The sequence below is a fragment of the Ascidiella aspersa genome, chromosome 6 (genome assembly GCF_963924565.1).
Source record: "Ascidiella aspersa chromosome 6, kaAscAspe10.2, whole genome shotgun sequence".
Taxonomy (NCBI): domain Eukaryota; kingdom Metazoa; phylum Chordata; class Ascidiacea; order Phlebobranchia; family Ascidiidae; genus Ascidiella; species Ascidiella aspersa.
The window spans coordinates 28,806,142-28,829,729 of record NC_139452.1 but is presented as its reverse complement, the minus strand read 5'-3'; the positions used below and the strand labels follow the sequence as shown (position 1 = coordinate 28,829,729).

Here is a 23,588-nt window from a genome sequence, read left to right as displayed (position 1 = left end):
TAATATTATTTTAATTCACCAAAAATTTTCCGTTTAATTCAAAATATTCATTTTGTTATCATCCTTAAGTTACAGCAGTAGGAAATGTGTAGTTGCTTTAGTTAAAAAAAAAAGCAATTTTAACAATGCGACACAATCGTTATCGAGCATACAGTCCAAACTATAATTGCCAGGCCTAAAAATATGGTTGATACTTATTTTCCAATCTGAATTTGTAGTACCAGCCCTTCAATCTAATTTTGAATAGAAAAAGTATAAACACGTCACTTTTAGTTTTTTGACTATTTCCTTAGCATCAAACCTTGGTTTACAGTTTGCAACATTATTTAAAACAGCTTGGTTACAACAAGATTCGCTCTTTTAATTTTTCTGTGCTCCCAATAGGAAAAGAAGGAAGAAATTGAGAATAGGTTAGACGCTGACATCGCAAACGTGATGGACTCGGAGTACGTCCACCAGCAACAACATCCGGATCAACATCAACAAGAGGAAAACGAAGTCATCTCGGAACAACAAGAAGAGCAAGATGAAAACAACGCCAATCAATCTTGCAACTCCCGTCCCACTCCTGGAGCAGACTCCTCCTCCCGATTGTCTCACTCCTCCCAGGCAGGAGCGGGGAGCGATGAATGGTGGCAGATGTGCAGTGAAGCGATAAGGTCGTCGGCGCTTGCGGCGCTAGAGAACATCTTCACGAGCAGCAGGTTTTTATTTAATTATTTGTTAAATAGCTAAGGTTGTGTAAAATTACACACACATATTTTATACAACTGTGATCTTCTGAAGCTACTTTTTGACCAACGAATACGGCTTACGTATCTTTAGTACATCGAAAGCCATTGCAGACTCACCACATCTGTCGTTCAATGATGCACCGCGGCATGTTTTTTAATTAAAATAAAGTAGGCTACAGTTGTCTTAGGATGCAATTCCGAACTACATTTTGATGGAAGTTTGAGCTGAACTACAATTTCAAAAAGCTTACTACAGTTTTTGTTGCATAGTAGTTATATTGTTTTTCTCTTTGTTTAACGTTTTAAGTTTATTTTTTATTTGTTAAACTAAATAAACTCTTTTCTGTTAATATCGCTTTTGTAAATATTCAATGTAAGTTTTAACTTAACCACCAGCGGGTTTTTAGTTTGCTGTGTTATAAGTAATCTATTGTTTTTCATAAGAAATGCATTTTTTACGGTTTTAAAATTAATTACAACAATTTCAACTTTAAACCTAAACTTAAGATGGGATAATTTTATCATTTCCTGTTCTGGGATTGGGTTATTTCTCTGTCCTCTGAATTTGACTGCTTACAAAAACGGATAAACGATCAATTGGTGTAAATATTTTTGCTTGCAGTTATGACTGAAGTATATTTTTTATCCAACAGAATATAATCTTTCTTATCCTGCGACAAAACCCGTATCAGTCCTGCCTTAACTCTGAGTCCTTATTTTACTCAAACTATACAGATACACGGAGATAGTCTTAGCCTCAAAATCCGACCTCGACCACAAGTTTGGAGAAAAACTGGGGATTCCCCGAGACCCTAACAAGGACGAAGACGAAGAAAGTGGGGAAGAAATGAAGAAAAATATTCAGGTTGGTGGAAAAATGGTTCAACTGCGCTCTTAATTACACCCCAAACCCAGACTGTACAGCATTTGTTGCTTATTTACGCATCGGAATAATTAGTCTCAACTTACATCTATAGATATCTTTTTTTACACCTATAGTTTCTTTCACATTTTAGTTGATTTATTCTGCCTCACATTGAGAGCTAGATTGTAAACAACAGTAGTGGGTGGCGGTTTTTTATCGATTTGACAACTTTTTTGACAAGGTCGAATATTTGACCTTGCAGGATTTGAAGGACGTTGTGCGACGCGTCATGTCTTGCGTCATCAGACACGCAATCCAACCCGGTTACCATGGCAACGCCCTGGAGCTGCAAAGAGCGATGGCTGTTCTCATGAAAGTAAGAAATAATTTAATTTTAAGGGGTTTTTATTTAATTTTTTAACTTGTAGTTTTTATCCAACTCTACTCGCTCCGCGAACATCGAAAAAATATTTTGCACTTGTGTCGTGTTTTATGCATCATTTTGAACATTTCGATTAACTCTTTATTCGTTTACAACATAGCTATGCCACTTCTGTATGGGCTTTGATATTCTCATTACGTTTTATGCATATTTTGAATTTTTTATGTTTTAGACAGAATTTCGTTATGTAAGATAGAACAATATCTATATGTAAGTAATTTTTATATATCTAAGATCAGTTATCTTTATATATGTAAGATAGAGTGATAGAAACCTACAAAAGAGGAATAAGCGGCAAACTGACCCAAGTGATATTTGAACCGGCGACCTCGGGAATCCGCGTCCAAATTACAGAAGCCTATTAGCACACGCTTTATGAGCCGGGGTAGTTTCTACCAGCGGTTACATGTTTTAATAAAAACACAGTTGTTCAAATGACGTTAAAACGTGACAACTGACTGTTTAATTGTCTTTGATGCTTTTGGATTTATGTCATCTTTTTGAGGGTCGTTTCAACCGCAATTTATTTTCCAGATGTCAGCCAACGCGATCACCCGTGAAAAAGCCAACCTCGAAGAAAAAGCGCTTTACACCGAAGACGAGATAAACGAACCAGTTTCTGGACAAGGTAAGTTCATGACAACCTATCTGTTTGCTTACTTTTTTGTTCAGCAAACGCAATTTTAACTAACGCAGCGCTTACCAAAGTGGAATAAGTTAGGCAGTAGGGGGTCCGTGGATGTAAGTTTTTGTTTTGAATTCCACATCAAGTTTGTTAATGGAAAATGAAGTAAAGCAAGTTAACGCATCACAATAAATTAAACATTTAATAAAAGTTTCGGAAAAACTGTTCTGACGTCAAAACTGTGTGTTGATCTGGATCAGACCAGGAATTCTCAACTGTTTTTTTGTAGACCAATCCAGTTACTCGTGCAGGCACAGGAAAAACTCATATTCTCAGAGTAATCTAAAGTGTGAAGAAGCGAAACAGATAACGAATTAAATTAGTCGTTTTTCTTACGGTTTCTTTAGGGTTAAGCTAAACAACTCAACCTATAAAGCTATTTGAATTGTATTGCTCTACTCAGCAATACACCGAAAGCCATTGCAGACTCTTCACCGAATCTGTCGATCAATGATGCAAGCAGGCCAGAGTTGGTAGAGCGACGGTCCCGGCTTGACCGGAGGTCGTGAGTTCGAACCTCACTGCAGGCCAGTTGTTTTTCTAGTCTGCCCTGCTTGCATCATTGATCGACAGATTCGGTGAAGAGTCTGCAATGGCTTTCGGTATACTAATGATACGTAAGCCGTAATCGTTGGTCAAAAAGCAGCTTCAGAAGGGCTAGATTTCAGTTGTAAACACACATATGTGTGTTCATGTTTCATCTACTCAGCAATATATGAATTCTGCATACCAAAATCCTTTGAAATTCTTGGACAGCCAGCCATGGGCCTTAAGGGGCATAAACCTCCAATTGAAATGCCCTGTCATACCCAAGTTGCGTATAATCTTATCTTTTATCTTATATATTTGTTTTTTTCCTTTTCAGCCCTGAAAGGGATAATTAGTGCTCCAACTATAATAACTTAGAATTATAACAATCATGTCTCACCTGTTATAAGTGTTTTTTTTGATTTACTTCTTAGTCACATTAACTAAAGATGAAACAAATTCGCGTCGAAACGTCCTAATCAAGATGAACTCGACATTTTTGGCTTTGAAATTCATTATCAAGCTATTTTTTTCAGGTATCCAGAACTCCGCTTCTTCAGCCACGCAATCCACCGTCTCAACTTTCACCGAAGAATTCAACGAACATGCTCCAATTTTCGGGTAATCCACTGATACACCTATAAGTATGTTTGCACAAAAAAACGCCTCATATGAGCGCATTAACTGGTAGAGTAATTTACCTGAAAGTGTTAGTTGCGTTAAGCTTCTGTTAAAAGTTTTTAGATTGGTAATGTAACTTTAAAACTGTTATATGTATTACTCACTTGCCAAACTTTTACTTGGTTTGCTGAATTATTGAGTTAACTGATGAAAACCTTTACATCTTGTTTATTAACCAGTATCTCCTTAATATATTAACCAGTATCTCTCCTTAATATATTAACCAGTATCTCTCCTTAATATTAACCAGTATCTCCTTATATTGTTTCGCTATTTAACATCTAAGTGTAACATTCAGAACAAGTTTTTTTTTGCCGCACTGGTTGTTTTGGTCATAAAACCATTTCTGGTGTTTTATGACTTCATATTACCATGATGGCGAATCATAGCGTTCATCCCAACTACTTTTTGTTTACCACCTTGCTACATTAAGCTCTAACTCACCGATTTTGTTGACAGATTTGGTTAAAAATCCACTATTACGTTTGCATAACCTTATACTAAAAAAATTGTGTTCGTTAATAACTTAACTGTCAACCTCAAAACCTTCAAGGTTTATTTTAACCAGCCGAAAACGCCAATGTCTATAAAACTACGTTAAAGGCATAACATCATAACTGTGCGTTTCCGCTTTTCTTCACGTTTTGTTCTACGGTGGTCCTTGATTATTTTGGTCGTGTCTTGTTGTAGTTCAACTCAATTGCGTTCTAGTTAGTTCCCAGTCCCATTCAAGCGGTGTTCCTTAAATTGCGATCCCTTTTATAAGTACGCAGTAGAGCAGGGGTTCTTAAACTTTTTTTACCGCGGACCCCTAAAATTTTTTTTTGGGCCTTGCGTGGACCACGTTAGGAAAAAAAATCGAAAATGACGTCATAAATTGACGTCACAATACAAATAAACTTAATAAATCTTCTGATTTTGGTCCAAAAATGTGAAAGTGAAATGGAGTCTAAATACATACAGTGCAAAAACGTTTTATTATTAATTAAACTGTTTTCTTAGAAAAAATGAATACTTCCTAAATATACACTAATATTTCAATTAGGCCTTCACGGACACCTAAAACTAGTTCACGGACCCCCAAGGGGTTCATGGACCCCAGTTTAAGAACCCCTGCAGTAGAGTCAATCCACAAGGCGCCTCTTCGCGGTCATGTAAATTGCCATTCTCATCTAAGCGTAGTCCACAGTGTCTTTAGTATTTCGGATAGTTTACATTGAATCCGTTTGTAGTCGCGTCCATTCGCAGTCATTTCAGTTTATAGTCTCATCCAATCGTCGTCAACAGTGTTTAGTCGCGGTCGGGTTGGGTACGTTTACAGTGGTTTAAATTTTAAGTTGCCTCCGTTCGCAGTCATGTCTATTCGAAATCCAAGTTTAGTTTTATGCGTTCCGTTCAGGTAAGTGTCAATTTGAGATCCTGTCTATTCGCATTATCGTCCAGGGCGCGATCATATGTTTTTCGTTTCATGGTTTGGTTCACAGTCATCCGTTTGCGGTCTTGTCCGTTCGCGTTTATGTCAATCTCGGTATTGTATTAAATCACAGTCCTATATGGTCCATTAGAGATAGTGACAATCGCGGTGTCGCGCCAATTTATAGTCGTGTGCGTTCACGGTCACAACCGTTCGCGGTCTTATCTAATCCTTGTCCCGGGTGGTCCTTTCAATTTAGTGTCAGTTGGTTTTTCAATTTCCAATAAAGGATTTTGTTCAGTTCAACATTTAGTCCGTTTCTCGGTTTTCCAAATTTAGTTTCTTCACCGTTTGCGGTCGTGTCTTCCTCAAAACTCAACAAAAAGTCGTCATAATTGCTTTTATACAAACCGCTTGCTTATGAGTTGCTAGCCCCACGTGGTTAATTCAAGATAGCGTCAATCGCGGTTGCGCAGAATTTTTGCAGTCGTGTGCGTTTACGGTCACATCCATTTGCGGTCTTATCTAATCCTAGTCCCGTGTAGTCCGTTCAGAGCAGTGTCACTTTGCTCGTCAATTCTCAGTTCAATCCAACCTCGGTTGTATTTAGTCCGTTCTTGGCATTGCCGATTCACTTTCGTTTCCGTTTGTGGTCGTGTCTTTCTCAAACCTCCACAAAAAGTAGTCATAATTGCTTTTATACATACCGATTGCTTATGAGTTGACTACACCTAATCCTAATCCAGCGTGGTCATTTCGAGGTAGTGTCACTTGGCTCGTCAATTCTCAGCTCAATCCTCAACCAAAAAATAGTCTGAATCGCATTTCTACATACCGCTTGCTTATGAGTTGACTTTAGCTTGCTTGTCGGCTGTGTGTAGTGGCATGGACTTTGAACTGATGGGGATGCATCCTTCGGTCGGCCCCGTTCACAGATTCTCACGCAGAAGCAGCATGCTACGGGCCGTCGCTGCAAGAGACAACAGGCATTTTGTTTTATTTATTTCCTGCTATTTTGTTTGCTTTATTTTGTATTGCATTTTGTGTTAAAGTTAGAACCCGCACTGCTGAGGGTGGTTGTGTATATGGGGCTTGACCAGAGGTTGTTGAACTTTATTAACGTGGCCCCTAAATAAAATTTTAGATTCGCATGAAGTTTAATAGATGACGCCATTAATTACCATATTCAAACCAGAAGACTTAAGAAAAATTATGTTTTTTTTTATATTTTGATCAAAAACTCAGATTACAGATAAAAACGTTTTGCGCTTTAAGTTTTTTTCGTCTTTCCACGTTTACCAGTGTTTTATGTTTACGAGTGGCGGACATAAGTATTTCTTCCTTAAATTATGTCACGTATTTATTGAAACGTCTCAAATAATACAAAAAAGTGTTCTTTTCGGTAAATTCAAGATTAAATTAAACCAGCTTTTATAATTCAGTAAAACATATCTTTCACGTTCATTTTTATTTGAAGTCATAGGGATTGTACCGACATAGGGTTGTGACGTCATATACCTTATGACGTCACGCCCCTTAATTGTTACCTTTATGTCCGCCACCACACCCTCTTTTCTCATCGCCGCGATTTTCTGACGTCACGAAAAAAAATCGGTGACGTCACGCTTGATTACGTAGGAACGACGACGGGCAGCAGGCGGCGCCGCAGCAGGAGCGGGGAAGTCCCGGCGTCCAGTCGTCCTATATGAGGTCTGTACCGGCGCGGACCAGCTCGGGCCCCAGGCTTATGCGTCGGCGGTAATTGCACTAACTTTTTACGTTTGCACTCACACCTCTCGGGATTTGTGATCACCAGTGTTGTAAACAAGTGCCAGTCAAGTTGTAGTAAGGATATTAAAGCCATACAGAAATACAGAAGTGGGTAGCATTTTCAACTTTTTGAATATCTCTTCTGATTCAGTGCCAATGCCTTCTAACTATGTTAAAAATGAATAAGGAGTTAATCAAAAGGTTTAGTAAAAATATGCTACCTACTTCTTCAATGTTCTTACTACAACCTGCAAACATTATGCTCCAAAGTCAAGTCATTTTGAATAAATACCTATAGTCCTAATTGGAGCAAGTCAATCCACGTTTAGTCCTTTTCATACTAACCATTGAAATTGGTAAATACTTTTCATTATAACGAGAAAACATTTCATTTTAACCCAAGTAATTCGTTTAAAAGCCTTAAGTCAATTTAAGTCATATAATAAAAAAGTAAAGTCATTGAGGCAAGTCTAGACATGTACGTCATTGACTCAAGTCAATACAACACTGGTTTGTGATCATTGAATTAGGGTGGCTACCGATGATGGTTACAGTCCAAAATGAAAAATAAAAATAAAAAGAATAATTGAAAATTGAAATCAGTTGTGTGTATCTAAGGCATAAGATAGCTACGGTCTAAATAACGGGATAAAAAAGAAAAAAAAGAAAAAACCTGCAAAATTTGTGAACTTAATGAAAGGTTACAACAACAAATTCATATTTATTTTAAATTTTTTTTACTTTCTTGACCGAATTAATAACCTTATTTAAACATAATCAAACGTGGATATTAGCTTTGTATGCTTAACTGTTAGGTTTATTTGTGCTATGTTGACATGTTGGCATAAAACGCAGCATTTTCATTTGTAGCCACCCTGCAATGTGTGAATGCCTGGTGCTTTGTGTGGTTTCAGTTGAGCATTTTTAAGTTATTTATTTTGCTGGTGCTTTTGCAACGAGTACGATATCCATTATTTATAGTAACTCTTGTAGTTGATTACCTTTTGATAAAAGCTTTCTATGTGGTGTGGTGTGTACAATGTCTTGTGTTTTGGATTTTGGTGCTTGATTAGATTAATTGTATTAAGATCATTTTTTGTATGTATAATCATAACTTAAAAAAATAACAGTTACGCCGATGCAAAGTCATTCTTGTGTTACAAGCCTAAAAATATTTCCCAAACTAATTTGTGCCCTTACATTTTTTTCATAATTACTAATTTAGTGACCAACGTTTAGATTAGCAATTTATTGTCTTATATGTCTTCGAAAATTGCCAAAAATGTGAATGTTTAAAAATTGTTTAAAATTTGTTCGAAGTGCCACCCGTCATAATTATACTAAAACACACTTTTACCGGTAGGTGAGGATATTCTTAAAAGCTAACATACTTTTCAGCATAAAATATTATTACTCACATAGAACTGTAATCATACATACAAGAATGTAACAGTAGGTTATATTATTTTTAATGATCTAACCCTTTACTTAGTCGGATATTCAAACCTATTGTAAAACGATAAAATATTACCCATGTTTTTATTTTCATACCGTAAACCAAAATAATAGCTGTTTCAGCTATTTCACTCCCCAATAATTACACCCCTAAATAAAAAAAATCCTTACAGGCTTGCTGTAAGGATGGGTCAATCCACTAGGGGTCGCCCCGGCAGCCCACCGGTTGACACGTCAGAGCAGGGTCAAAGTTCATCGGGTCAAACGGCCACGACCTCTTCAACCTCGACCAACGCTGTTTCGCAAGCTCCAAGCAATCGTAAGTATCGTTGTCCGATAATATTGGATCGGAGCCGATACCCGATACCAAGTGGTAGTATCGGTACTCGTCCGATAATATTGGATCGGAGCCGATACCCGATACCAAGTGGTAGTATCGGTACTCGTCCGATAATATTGGATCGGAGCCGATACCCGATACCAAGTGGTAGTATCGGTACTCGTCCGATAATATTGGATCGGAGCCGATACCCGATACCAAGTGGTAGTATCGGTACTCGTCCGATAATATTGGATCGGAGCCGATACCCGATACCAAGTGGTAGTATCGGTACTCGTCCGATAATATTGGATCGGAGCCGATACCCGATACCAAGTGGTAGTATCGGTACTCGTCCGATAATATTGGATCGGAGCCGATACCCGATACCAAGTGGTAGTATCGGTACTCGTCCGATAATATTGGATCGGAGCCGATACCCGATACCAAGTGGTAGTATCGGTACTCGTCCGATAATATTGGATCGGAGCCGATACCCGATACCAAGTGGTAGTATCGGTACTCGTCCGATAATATTGGATCGGAGCCGATACCCGATACCAAGTGGTAGTATCGGTGCCGATACTAATTAAAAAAGTTATAGGAATTTTAGCCGTGGTTTGCCTTCCAACGCATCAAATTCTGCCTTTAAAAGTTAAATGTATTAAACAAAATGAGTTAACAGCCGAAGTTAACGAAACACATTAAGTCTAAAGCAAATTCCGGTCTAATAACCTGTCTTAAACACCTACATTTCATCTATTTTTCTTACTTGAGTATAGTAATGACGTCATTTGGTATCAGATCGTATCGCGAAACTTTTTGTTCAAAATATCGGGTATCGGTATCCAGGCAAATGTAAAGTATCGGACAACCCTAACCTTAAGAAATTGACTTGAGTTTAGTCCTTTGGAGACATGGCTCTGCTTAACTTCTAATTAAGTCATTAAGGCAAATTACTCGACTTGATAATTTAACTCGTTTTTTGTCTAATTTTACTTACACGTTGATCAGTTTCTCTTATGTCCACTTCAATGTTTTGTTTGGTATTTGTTTTGCCAATTATTGCTCGTAATGAAATTAAATTAGTATTTTCCATTTTTGCTCCAAATGGTTTAACTTTGACTTTGGTATTTTTTTTAAAAACGACTTGTAATGGAGTTTAATTAATTCCAAGGTGACTTGTTTACACCACTTCAATAAAGTCATAATTCGAAACACCTAACCCCTATAAATTCAAGTTTTACCTAATAATTTATTCTATAATTTTTTCCGCAACTCGCTTGATTTCCCGTTGCCAGACGTAGTATTTAATGTTTAATTACGTTAAAATTTGCAATAACATGTCTTATCTGCAGAATCAAGCGAACCACCACCCATATCATCATCTGTCATGCAGCATTTACTTGAGATGGGATTCTGGACGCACCACATTATAAGAGCACACAGAGAGTCAGGTACGAAGTTCGGAGTAATACTTGAATCAATGTCCTTTGACCAATTAACACGGTTCATTAACAAACAGCTTTCTTTCTATACATTTTTATTATTGGTTTCTTTGAAATCACGGTCTAACTTACTTTTTCTATCCTACGCTTTGTCTATTTTTTCGTTTGTATACTATTTTTAAATCCATCAAAGGCGTTCAAATTTAAATTTATAAAATATAAAATTTATTTTACATAATGGTGCAATGGTGAATCAAACATAAAAAAATATTTCTTAAAAAATCAAATTAGATAACCTGCCGTTTTCTTACTTGTTTCGATTTTGCTAAAGAAAATTTATCGGATATTTACCATTTTGCGTGTTTATTAAAACTTACTTCTTGTTAATAAGTTTCAAAGGCAAAAAGGTCGAGTAGATTGACACAAGGTTGTAAACAAGTCATTTTGAAATAACTTATGTCCAAGTCAAGCCTTTTTAAAAAATAACAAGTCAAGTCCCAGTCCAAGTCATCACACACCCAAGTCACGTCTCAGTCAAGGCGTTATTAGAGCAAGTCATCTCCAAGTCAAACTACTGATATAATAATAAAACGATAAACCATTAAAATCGGTAAACTCGTCCGATTATGAGCAATAATTCAACTAAAAAATAACAAAAACAAAATGTACCAATCCAATTGTTTTATGAGCAAAATTTGCATTAAATGGCTCACTTTTAGAATAAAATGATAAAATGAAAACACTTAATTTCAATCCAAGCCATTATATCAAAACGACTTAAGTCAAGTAAAGTCATCTCAAAACAGTGACTTAATCGCACTTAAGTCATTACAACACTGCATTTTGATTAAGACGTTGATACGAACTTGTATCATCTTCAGTTCATGTTGTAATATAACTTAGATTATTGTGGTATGTTATTTACAGAACTTACAACCCGACCCAACGATCCAAGGATGACCACAGCTCGCGAGATCGAAATTCTGACGTCATGGATGATAGACCACCCCCTAACAGGGGAGGAAGAGGACTGGGACGTCCCCAACGAGTGTGAGTATAACGCACTGCCTAATCCTGAGCGTTACAGGCAGACATAACAGCACTAATAATATAATATTTAGGGGAAGGTATTTTTTACAGTCTGAAAAGCATACACTAAAAGACATCAAAACTAGCACACATATATTTACCATTCACATTTTTATTAGAATACTTCTCGATTTAAATGAAATTGATTGGGAATAATCAAATGTAATTCTAGTTCAACTTAGTTTTTTTTAAGAATTCGGTAATTCTAATTCTAATCTAATTTGAGAAAACTCAAAATGATCTAATTCTAATTCTAGTCTAATTTGCGAAAACTCAAAATGCTCTAATTTTAATTCTAATCTAACTGTAAAAATCTAAAATAAATCTAGTTGTCCAAGTCTGCTAATTAGATTTTAAATTGTAAATCTGACATTCTCAGGAAAATACACAGAGTGAATTATGTTTAATAGTATTTTTGTCACTTGTGTTTAGCAAACGATGGAGACCAAACACCAAGACCTCTTGACTTAAGTCTAAACCTGGAAGTTGAAACTTCAAGTCGCCAGAGTACACCAGTGGTGAGTAAATGTATTTTCTCGATAGCGATAAGGTTTCATGATTTACTTTTGCCAAGAGAAGTGTTTGAAGATCACAAATACATACCAATTAGATGTTTTGTGTTGCATAAACTATTTCAGTACGCACGCCATTAGTAGTGACGCACGTTTTATGTAATAGTCATATCTCATTGTGGGTTGCACAATAAAACTTGCATTAAAAGTGGGTCGCGAACTGAAAAAGTTTGGCAAGCACTGGTGTAGAGCTTTTTAGAGCGAGCAATGTTTGGTTGACGGTTAAACTTTTTCAAGACAAAAAAATATTCTTTGTAGTGTGTTTTTACCACATTCTAGCAAAATTTCCAATTTTTTGTTTGGTTTGCAATTGTCAGACGTATATTAATTAATCAAGAAAGTAACCTTTGGCCATCTAAACCTCCCACAGGCTGCTGCCAGCTCGATTGTGGAAGACGGAATTGAACTTGCGAGAAAAGTCAACGACGTAACCACTATGGGACGCAAAGCAAAAGGTATTTTCTTGAATATTATGTAACATACTTGCATTTTTACTAGTTCTATTTCCGAATATCTTATTTAAAAAGTAACAATGCGGTAAACTTGAAAATAGTAACCCGAAAGGTAAAATTTTTAATAAAACCACTAAAGCCATTGGCCCATTTTATTTGATAAAATCGACATTTCGCTGTTTACCAACGTTTCGACAATACCTCATGCCATCATCAGTCTAAAATAATATTTTATTTTCACAGGTTTTACACTGATACACTGATGATGAGGTGTTGTCGAAACGTTTGTAAACAACCAAATGTCGATTTTATCGAATATAATGGCTTTAAAAATTTTATTAAAATTACAAAAAAAAACGTGTATTGTGTTCCAAAAAAAAACGTGCAAGATCAAAACATTTACCGAAATAATACTTTATCTTTAAGCATCATTTTAAAATGTTTTGCTCGACAAATTATTAGGACCTCAATAACAGTTATTACAGATTTCTGCTATTAGAGATGGAGTTTTAAGAAGTATTCAGAACATGTATATTCAGTTTTAGGTTGGTAGTCATCTGTTTTTTTAATTCGTCGATTATATATCGGACATCGGTTTTTGTTTTTAATTGATTTTTCAAAAAAATCCTTTAATATTAGAATATGTTTTTCAATTTGAGTTTTATCATTTATTTACGCCCTTGAAAGATTTTTTTTCAAGGTTTTTGTATTTGTTATTTTTTATTTTTCTCTTTTAACAGGACTGTTTGTACATTATTCTTTCAACTTTCAATTTATTTTATCTTAACTTTAACATTCTTTGTACAGTAGGAGACCGTGGGTCCTTTAAAACATTATTACAAAAACATAAATGTGCCACGCAAATAAAATTACAATTTTAACAACGACTGGTTAAGTTGCTGAACAAAAAATCCAAACCTTCCAGAAACCCTTTTAAACTCGTGTTTGCTGTCGGGTCAATTCGGCGAGCTCATCCGACTTATGGGCACCAACGATCACAGCCCTCCTCCGATCAAGTTCTTGGCGGCCGATCCGCTCGGAACGGAGTCGATCATGCGGAACGACGATGACGTCACGCCCGTGGGAAACGATGACGTGGACGAAGAACCGGAAGCTTCTCTGCTGAGCAAAACGATAAAGTAAATTTCGGTTAATTGTTTAATCGTAACTTCTTTGAAAAGTCCAATGTTGTTTTTTAGGAAAATAAAAAAAAGATATATTTTTGTAAATTTTACTGGTCACTAAATTATACCGATATTTTTTATTGAAAAAAATTGTTTGTTTTTGTTAAGTGTGGTGCTTTAAGATATGAAATAGTTAGTTATGTCAACAAATCTACACAAGAGTAAAAATTTGGATTTTGGTCACAAACAAATTGACTGGCTAATATTTTTGCTAAAATATATTTATTTTAGCTTTTTCAATTAATGATGAAATAATTCTTCTGTAGAATATACGAAAATAAAAATAGCTAGTTGTAAATTAATGGTAATCAGGTTAAACTAACAATAAAATCAATTATAATGTTAGAACTGTGTATTAAGTTTGATTCTTACATTGACCTGATAAAGCCCGGTTGTGTGAGAGCTTTTCAACATTATAATACATTTTTTCGTTTAACAGTGTCATCTTTATCAGATTTTGAAATAGGCAAATACTACAATCAACATTGATTAAAAGCCTTATCTGTACCTTTTGATGAAAGTATCATTTAAATGTTACATATTGTTACGTCACAACACTAATAAGCAACAATGTATTTTTTCAAGCTTGAAGACCAGCATGGAACGTATTGTCGGGGCGAAACGTCTTTACACCGAATCACGAATCCTGGTGTCACGATCCATTGTATCACGACTGCTCATGATTCTTTCCGTGAGCCACGATTCACGTGACGTCACTGCGTCCCTTCAGGCGCTTGGACTTAACGACATTAAGTGAGAAAAATGTCTTATTTTTAATTTAACTGAAAGAATATTTATTTACAAGCAAATTTCAAACACATTAGTTTGTTTTAATTAACAACTTTCACCGAGAAATATCACCCTTCAAAAACACATGCTTTCATTTGCGCGACTTCAGCGAATAGTGTGTTGTCTGTTATGTGAAAGTTAACTTAAAAATACGTAGTAATAATGGCTATTTCGAAGGCCCCTGGTGTATTATTATAAGTGTGCCATTATTGTTGATCAGTATAGGGCTGCGAAGTCGGACTCGGGACTCGAGTAAGACTACCAGAGTCCCGAGTCCGACGTGCGCAGGCGCAGTACCAAAATTTTAAACTGGTAAAGCCTCGAAACTGTGAACTTTGTCTTCCACAGAACATTGCTACAGCTGATGAAGTTGGCAGTTACTGGAGTGCTTAGAAACGTTCAGTCGAGTGATTGTCCGCCTCACGTTAGCGGGATTGCCTCAACCAGCGAGGTAGATACCAAATTAAAACATCGTATTACACTGATATTTACCATCATAGTAGCCTTACCCTTTGAAGAACATCGTCGATTTTCTTTAGGCTATAGCGACTATATGATATTCTATTGGTACGTGTTTATATTGTAAGTCTGTGCTAATTCTGGAAAAGTTTAGCGTCAAATATACACGTGTGTATGTAAAGTATTAAGTCAGACGCCAAGGTTGAATATAAGATAAAGGTTTATCCTTGACAAATATTTCCAAAACCGCAATCTTTATTACTATTTGTTATAGTCTTAAAGTTTATAGTGGCTATTGTAAATCATATCTAGTTAATTCAATTTTTTGTGACGGAGGCTGGCGGCGACACGGTTGGCTGCGTTTACGTGACATGTGTGCAGAACATCGTTGCAATGCTTGCCTCGAGTGACCTTGAGACTTACAACCTACTCGTGCAAAGTTGCGTCAAGGTCAGTTCACAACACAAATCTAAAACAATATACGGCTTCGTTTCGTATATTGTGTAGAAGTTAATAGAAATATTTGTGATATATCCGATTAGTCCTAAATTTTATTTGTTTAAGATTACTTGGCTAATGTATATTTGTTATTTACATTTATTCTAATTCCACTTATTCTGTACACTTTTCTTAATTCCACAAATAAAATTAAATAGTTATTATCAAAAGATTTTCATGATTGTTAGCAAAATGAGGCATAAAGAAAACAATTTTTACAAAATTCTGAATTTTAGTTTAAAAGTATTTAAGACTCGCGATGGAAACCGCCAAAAAATACTTCGATAAGTGCTACTGTTTCAAAATTGACTAGTGACAAATTTAAAATAGTACTTTTGACTTCTCTTAAAATGCACAAATAAAACCACATTACCGTACTTCAGTTAAAAAGTTTTTTCTGATCGTGTCTGTCCCTTTGCGTCACAGGACCTGCTCTCTGCTGCCAGCGGTCTTACAGTGTTGGAGGAGAATTGTGTTGACTTCGTGGTTACAAAATCATGCGCTGGCTTGCTCACACAAACCAGGACAAGTGCTGGAAACGTGGAGGAATTTACCAAAGGTAAGAAAACTTTAACCGAATTACAGTCGTGTCACTCTTTTAGAATTTCCGAAGACGGTTAACTGTCGTTCTCTCTCTTCGGAAAGTATTTACAAAGCTGCTTTTATTGAAGGTCTACCTATTTAACAAATCTAGGTCTACTTTTACCGTGTGTTTCGCCCAAAAAAGGACGTAGTATTATCCATTAAGCTATGTCATACAAAACATTATGATTATATAGTGGTTTAAGTTTTCATTGTTCATTGAAAGATATTATGAGTCAGTTGATTTACTGATAATTTGTTTTTTGACTAATTTTTAAATCATTTGGAGCGTAGGTAAAAACAAAACTTTGACTTTTATCCACTCTACACTAACACCACTTGTTTCTTCTGTATGAAATAAACTATATTAAAGTAGCGTATTCGTGCTGTAATATTTACCCACGAACAAATAGTTAATTCATGGGCGACCAATGTTAGAGCATACAACAAATGCTAACCTCTGGTAACACGTAAGCAACACCAACTAAACAGGGTGATTGCACACGATACACAGGCATGTTCCCGTATGCATGAAAATATTTATTTAATAAATTAGTCACGCATATAACAAAAATGAGGGACAAAAAATGCAGGTAAGGGAAAGTAAAATTACCAAGTACTAATTCAGGATGTGTTCACAGCATATAGCCATATATATTCCATGACTCAGTTCTTCAGCACTAACTCCAAGTATTCTTTTACAGGTTTCATCAAACTGCTCGACGCCCTTTCAGCTTGTTGTCTCAGCGCCCACGTGACAACCTCGGTGCGTAGGTGGGCGCTACACCACCTAGTGGCCGCCCTATCCAGCCACAGCAACGCCGCACGGGAGCAGCAGAGAGCACCCGACCACGGTCGAAGTTTACCACCCTGCCCTCGTCACCACGTTAGGGCGCACGAGGGTTCCGTTAGTCAGCTGATCTGGCACAAGAGAAAAAAGATGCTCGCAACCACGTAAGTTGAGAGTCTGTTTTAAAATACCAGTTGACGGTTTTAGTAAAATAAAACTGTTTAAACCAGTAGTTTTGAACTAGCCTTCTTTACAACTAAATTTAAAAAAATAAGCTAGAATACTTTATTACAAATATATTTTAACGTGACTGTTTTTTTTCTTTTTTGGGGGGTGGAAAAACACACTCGAGCAAATCATTGCTTAACAACTTAGAAACCATACCTTCGAACGTTTCAATTTTATCATTTGCTTGTTTAAACATTGTTATTGCATAACTTGGGCTCTTTATTGTGCAAAATATCTGAGATGGTAATCCGTATAAAAAGGAAGTATCGAACATATCTGATTCAGACCCCAAGAGTTTCTCAACCCATTGGACGCGACCCAAAATTAAGTTGCCGTTTGATTTGGTTGGGACGCCGACCGCAGTAGGTTACATGGTTAGGTTTATTGAGAGTGGTACTAAGCAAGATTTCTACAAAAGAAAACTGCTACTTTTCCACTAATTCGTGCTTTTTTTATATGATTTTTTCCCTTTAGAAAAAGTTTAATGAAGAGAATTAGGGTCGCCAAAGCTTTGCCGTTATACGTACGCTTTAGATATTGAGTGACCGCAAAAAAACGTTAAGAAACACCGCCCTAACCTCTACTATTTAATGCAGTGGCAACGACCTAGTGGTTCGTTTCTGGACTTTGTCGGAAACCTTTCCACCAAGCAAAGGTGGGAAGGACGGATGCCAGCTAGACCGAGCTTTCTCATATCAGGGGTGTCCCCTCGAGGAAGGGGCAGTCATGCGGAACGCCTGTTGGAATGCTAACGGAAAGTTTTTCGCCTCGTCGGTTAATCACGTGATCGAGGTGCTACCGACTTCAGGTGGGATTGTGTTTTAACACTAGCTGCTTTTTTTAATTTAGATCTATCGGAATCTGGTTGACTTAATTTGCTCTTCGCTTCAGTATTCGGTTTCCCAAATTGTTACTTCAGGTAGTAACAAACTAACAAGTATATGATTTTAGAATTTATTTTTTCTCGTAAGATCGGTAGCATATATTTCTAAGGTTAAAGTTTGCGTATAAAATTTGTCGTCCTCCAAAGAGTTTGTAAATCGCTGCCATAGAGTTCCATAACGCACTTCCTTTAATATTGTGTTTCTATAGTTAATAGGGTTGCAATGTTACAACGCTTGAATTAGATGTATACCTTATTTTAATAAATCAAATGAAATACTATAGACTGTAGTCAGTTGACCGAATGTTTTTTCTCACATTTTCTATTAAAAATTTTTTTTTTAAATATCAGACTACAGTCATTTAATCGACTATTATTTCCCACGCACCAGGAAGCAACTCGTACAACGACCCACAGCCCCATCTAGTGACAGCGATGACGTGGCCGGGTCAACGTGGGGCAGTTGAGGGGTTGGCGGGGACCGGGATCGACTCCCTACTGGTGGGAAGGTCAAACGGGTCCGTGGCCATGTTGGATGTCTTCGATGTTTCGACTTTCCACAGAACCGAACTGCAATATTGCTCGAGACCTAACGGTGGGTTTTGGTCTTTTTCAATTTTGTTGTATTGCTGGATTCCGAGATCTGAAAGTAAATTTTTCTTTATGAATTATAGTTTTTCAGTAATAACATATTTCGTTGGTATTCAGGTTGTAGAGTATTGTTGTGATATGAAAATCGCTTTGTAAAAAAATAATTTGCCTATAGTTAAAAAGTATTTTTCTTGGGAAGGTATTATCACTATATTTATTACTTGCAGTGTTGCAATAATCTTATCGTAAGTATACTATTTTTATTATATTGGTATACTGTTTTTGCACCTTTTCTAAAAACGACATGACCATTTTTGCCGTAATGTTGTATGAATAAAAAAAGAGAAAAAAAAACCTCTTTAAACAGTGAGTGTGACGAGCCTCGCTTGGTTCCACGAGGAACAACCTTTCGCGATCGGTTTCGACGACGGAAAGGTGTTGCTAGCCATGCGTGACGACGAACGCCACGTGGCAACCATCGATGCGTGTCAATCCACCATCAAAAGCCTTAAGTGGGACCCGACAGGTTAGATTTGATTGTATTTTTGGTTTAATTGCAATTTGCGAAAAGTGCGACTGCGATAGAATAACACGAAAGTGTTTTTTTTTTTTGAACAAAAAATTTCACCATCATTGTGTTTTCAACAGATTCTGAAACAAACTTTTTCTCAAAATATTAAACTTTCGTAAATGTTTTTTTTAAATCAGCTCCAAACATATCACTTAACTGATAGCGAATTATTTGTTTTTCTTTTAATTTTATAAATATTTAGGGCCTTATTTTATGCAAGGTTTCCGTAAATACATGGCTCGTTTGGGGAACGTTATACCTTCGCAACTGCCAGTTTAATTCCAAATTGGACTTATAGCCTTTAGGTAGCAGCTAAAAACTTCTTTGTCTTAAAAAAACTGAACTATAAACAGAAGAATAGATATTCATCTCATTAAACTTCACTTTATAACTTAATGTTTTTATTTTACATGTTTGTACTAACAAATCTTTCAGACATCCTTTTTCCAAAACATTTAATGACATTAAATGTTGTATCTACAGGTTACATCTTAGCCGTCCAATCCCAGTCAACCACCACTGTCAAACTCTGGCAACTCCATGGCGACAGTTGGCATGACGACTACGTGCTCGAGCATGACGTAGCAGTGACGTCACTGGCCTGGTCCGGCGCCCTTGGGCTGTCAGTGTCACCTTACCTGATGCTGGCCACGTAAGCCACATTATTTTATTTGTTTTAATTTTTTAGGACGAACCATGTACAATGATGATAGGCCATTGAAAATATTTTTTTCATTATTTTGGTTAGTTATTTATACATTGTTTTACGTATTGTTTCCATAAAGTTTTAATATTATATTTTTCATAAAGTTATTTGTACAACGCTCTGTTGTTATTTTTTTTTTAATATCCCGACCACCTTATAACAGTGTTTGAACTTCATCGTTGTGCTATATACCAAAGATTCTTGTTTACATTTTAAACAACTACTCGATTAGGCCCAGTAATATTAAACTGTTAAAATGGTGTAGTCATGTTTGTACTGCAACAAATGACATTTTGTCAGCATATATTGGAGTAAGTTGTGTGATATTGATTGCTTTAATATTTCGAAACTGCATAAATAGCTTTTCTGACAGAGTTCGAGTAATTCACGGGTTAAGCGTAAATATGTTAAAATAACTAGTTTTGCTTTAGCTATCAATTATATAAAAATATAGCCTTTTAGAAATCTATATTATTTCTCTTTTCAGCGGCTGCGCAGACGGTTCGTTGCACGTTTGGGTAATCCCCCAACCCCCCGGAACGGAAGTGTTCTATGACGTCAAAATGACCAGCTCGGACCCTTGCACCAATTACAAGGCCAAGAATTCCCGCTCGTCTCGCAGTACGTCGGCTATTACAGGTGCGGGGAATAACCGGGTGGTACTTTACCTGCGGGATCTCTTAAATTCAGTTGTTTTCGTTAAAAGGGAGTCAAAAGTGATTTTAAATTTTTTAAAGCTGTAAGTTATAAAATATTGCGCATACCATTTAATGCTTTTTCGAAACTATTTTTGCTAAGCAAATATGATTTCGTTTTTTCACAAACCTTGTTTTTCATTTCTTTAATTTTTTTGGTTTAATTCAAAGGTTATTTTGTTTGAATCACCAATTTAATAAATATGTAATACAATGTAATATATTAAAGTCCTAAATAGCAAAATATTAAAACAAATCTTTGATTCAACTCTTGAAGGTGCGGGGAATAACCGGGTGGTACTTTACCTGCGAGATGTTTTTAAATTGTTTTCTTTCAAAAGGAGTTAAAATAGGGGTGGTTATTACACGAGTGGTTTTAAATATTGAAAGTTGTAAATTATAAAATATTTCAAGCATCCTATTTAAAGCTCTTAGAAAACATTGTATTTTTGTTTTTCTTGTTGAATTATGCCCCAAGCAATTTAAATTCGTTTCGTTTGACAGAACTTGTTGATTTTTATTTGGATTCCTTTGGTTTATTTAAATTTGTTAAAATCACAAATTTGTTAATTATGTAGTGCTATGTATTAAATTAAAGTCATAAATGTCAAATATTCAAAAAATCTTAGTTGATTGAATACTAGAAAAAGAGTTAACTCCAAAAATCCAACCATTCAGATAAAACTGAAAGATTTTAATCACGAACTGAGCATATAAATATGTTATCCCATGGTTATAACATTTTAGATATTTGTCGAAAACAATACCACCAATTGTTTTTAATCTTTATAAAAACACCTTAAGTATTACCAATTGTATTAAAAATTCTCTATAAAAAAGGTGTGTAGTTCTATACATCTAAATATATAGAAAATCCTATCAAATCGTTTTCGTTTTTTCGCAGACTCAGCGTCGTGCCCTCTCACGCCACCCAACGGATGTCGCAAAGTGGTCACCCTGCTTCAGCCACCCGGTGTCGCTGTTGAGCAGGTCGAGTTCAACTCGAGTGGATTTTTACTCGCTTCAGGCGATGCGAGTGGAATCTGCAGAGTTTGGGCTTTGCACGTGAGTTGGAATTTACAATTTGATTAAGACCCTTTCTTTAAGCCAGCGGTCAGCAAACTAAAGGGTCACATAACCAGAACCTGCAGAGGTTTGGCTTTACATGTGAGTCGATGGTTACTGGCTTCAGCCAATTTGTTTTAAAAAACAAGTAATAGTTTTTTTTACTTTTTTAACCCCTTTTTTTACTCTTTAACTTCCTTTTTTTAATTTTTTTATCTCTTGTTTTACTTTTCTCAGCTCATTGTTTTTTACGGTTTTAACCTCACAACTTTTAGTTTATTTTAAAGAATATTTTCTTCCAATTTGTTTTAAAAACTACTCGGCCGGGTAACTGTTGTTTTCTACTTTTTAACCTTATTTTTTATTGAACTATTTTGGTTAACTTCTAAGTTTGTACAATATTTCCGAGAATATTTTTTCCCAATTTGTTTCAAACCGACGCGGCCGGGCAACGGATTGTTTCCTGTTTTGACCTAATTTTTTGCATGCAGTTTTAGGCATTATTTTGTCCATTTAAGCCTATTTCCAACACGTTTAGGTCGTGTTCCGACGAGAGTTACTACAAATTTGGCTTTATTATGTCCTTGGTCTTAAAACGATGGCTGTATAGACTGTTCTGCCTTAAGTATTCTCACTTTATAGGTATTATCGTGTGTTCCTACTTTAAACATTTGTCTAACCTTATCCAGACAGTTTTAAACCTTTACACACAATAGGTGCGTATACATTATTTCCAAGTTTCTGATAAACGCAATACTGTTGGTAATGTCTTGTATCCAAACCCCTGGATAGGTATTTAGACAATTTCGTCAGGATCACTTCTCTTGCTTTGTAACAAAACGTTGTGATTATATCTAGCTTAGTTGAGATTAGAAGCTCAGAAAGAATAGAAATATAAAACGGTCCGACTCGTGTATTTACTTAGACATAAATAGATTGTGCGTTACCCTGGCATCTTTTTAAGTATTTTTATTCCCAGGACGGCACCCTGCTTCAATGTAAGGAAAACGACGGCAGGGTGACCGGCATCACGTGGTTGAGTGACGTATGCATCGTGATGTCATCGTCCGAAACGAAAGATATGACGTTTTTATCGGTGAGATTATTATATTTGTTATATTGTTGTTTTACCGACAAAAAAAAGCAAAGCCCATCCATTAGTAGGTTGCATTTTTGGAAGGGTAAACCTAATTCCTCTATTTTTTCTCACAGCTCAACGAATCCTGGCTCTCTCGCAACCACCTAGTGTCGAAAGCTCGTCAGAGCCTCCACAGAATTGGCTTGTCGTCATTTGAAGACCTCCAGTGCTTCCAGAGTGTTGTCAAGTGTCTTCCCACAATGCTACACGACCAATACGATGTAGAAAAGGTAGATTATCCGCGATGCAATAAACTGTTTGTCTAAAACTGGGGTCCGTACAGCAGTTTCAGAGGAACCACAAAGAGAATTTAGTCTTTATGTTTTGAAAAATTAGTCTTTAGGATTTGAACATAGTACTTTAGAAATCTTTTGAAATTTAGTTTATGTTTTAAACATCATCTGTCGTCATTAAGTATATCGGAATAAACTAACAAATAACTAACATCATATATTTTACCAAGTTTTAAACCGTGTTTGCGATAAGTGTTGCTTCTGAAAGCAAGAGATACCGTGAAAACACTCACCTTATCTTGTTTATAGCAATCGGTGTTGAGTGGCGACCATCTAACTTACAGCGGATTCCTTCACAACTTGTGCGCTCTATGTGTGGGACTGGAACTCAGTAGGACGATTTGCTACAACGCAAAGTCCCCACCTCACCATAAGGTATGTACTTGAGTGGTGGTCTTGTCGATATGTGTACAATGCTTCATCATTTATTCGGATAAAGTATATTTTGTGCATCGGCAGACTTAAACCAAATGACTTTATTTACCAAGGTGAAATAAAAAAATAAGAACATTCAAAAAGCTTAAGGCTAATGTTTATCAAGTTTTCGAGTAAAAATGTAAGTGTTAGGTACTCCTAAAGCAAAAACGTTCTGGATGTCAAGAATAAGGTTAGCATTTACGAACACGCTGTACAATGTACATATTATTTGATTTTCTTGGTAG

The 23,588-nt window shown here is 36.2% G+C and overlaps 1 protein-coding gene across 1 annotated transcript in view; it reads left to right on the top strand.

The window, feature by feature from the left end:
• LOC146141160 (putative E3 ubiquitin-protein ligase HERC1) overlaps nucleotides 1-23,588 on the top strand; it is a 78,102-nt gene that overhangs the window by 38,887 nt on the left and 15,627 nt on the right. The window contains exons 47-73 of the mRNA XM_083392827.1: nucleotides 385-704; nucleotides 1,470-1,599; nucleotides 1,862-1,975; nucleotides 2,576-2,669; nucleotides 3,791-3,875; nucleotides 6,231-6,335; nucleotides 6,988-7,107; nucleotides 8,748-8,893; nucleotides 10,252-10,350; nucleotides 11,269-11,391; nucleotides 11,863-11,948; nucleotides 12,373-12,457; nucleotides 13,380-13,593; nucleotides 14,224-14,391; nucleotides 14,776-14,878; nucleotides 15,223-15,336; nucleotides 15,811-15,943; nucleotides 16,671-16,920; nucleotides 17,581-17,797; nucleotides 18,252-18,462; nucleotides 18,826-18,984; nucleotides 19,513-19,681; nucleotides 20,223-20,374; nucleotides 21,335-21,495; nucleotides 22,475-22,591; nucleotides 22,708-22,863; nucleotides 23,176-23,301. Coding sequence (XP_083248953.1) covers nucleotides 385-704; nucleotides 1,470-1,599; nucleotides 1,862-1,975; nucleotides 2,576-2,669; nucleotides 3,791-3,875; nucleotides 6,231-6,335; nucleotides 6,988-7,107; nucleotides 8,748-8,893; nucleotides 10,252-10,350; nucleotides 11,269-11,391; nucleotides 11,863-11,948; nucleotides 12,373-12,457; nucleotides 13,380-13,593; nucleotides 14,224-14,391; nucleotides 14,776-14,878; nucleotides 15,223-15,336; nucleotides 15,811-15,943; nucleotides 16,671-16,920; nucleotides 17,581-17,797; nucleotides 18,252-18,462; nucleotides 18,826-18,984; nucleotides 19,513-19,681; nucleotides 20,223-20,374; nucleotides 21,335-21,495; nucleotides 22,475-22,591; nucleotides 22,708-22,863; nucleotides 23,176-23,301 — 3,957 coding nt within the window. The remainder of the gene's footprint in view (nucleotides 1-384; nucleotides 705-1,469; nucleotides 1,600-1,861; nucleotides 1,976-2,575; nucleotides 2,670-3,790; nucleotides 3,876-6,230; nucleotides 6,336-6,987; nucleotides 7,108-8,747; nucleotides 8,894-10,251; nucleotides 10,351-11,268; nucleotides 11,392-11,862; nucleotides 11,949-12,372; nucleotides 12,458-13,379; nucleotides 13,594-14,223; nucleotides 14,392-14,775; nucleotides 14,879-15,222; nucleotides 15,337-15,810; nucleotides 15,944-16,670; nucleotides 16,921-17,580; nucleotides 17,798-18,251; nucleotides 18,463-18,825; nucleotides 18,985-19,512; nucleotides 19,682-20,222; nucleotides 20,375-21,334; nucleotides 21,496-22,474; nucleotides 22,592-22,707; nucleotides 22,864-23,175; nucleotides 23,302-23,588) is intronic.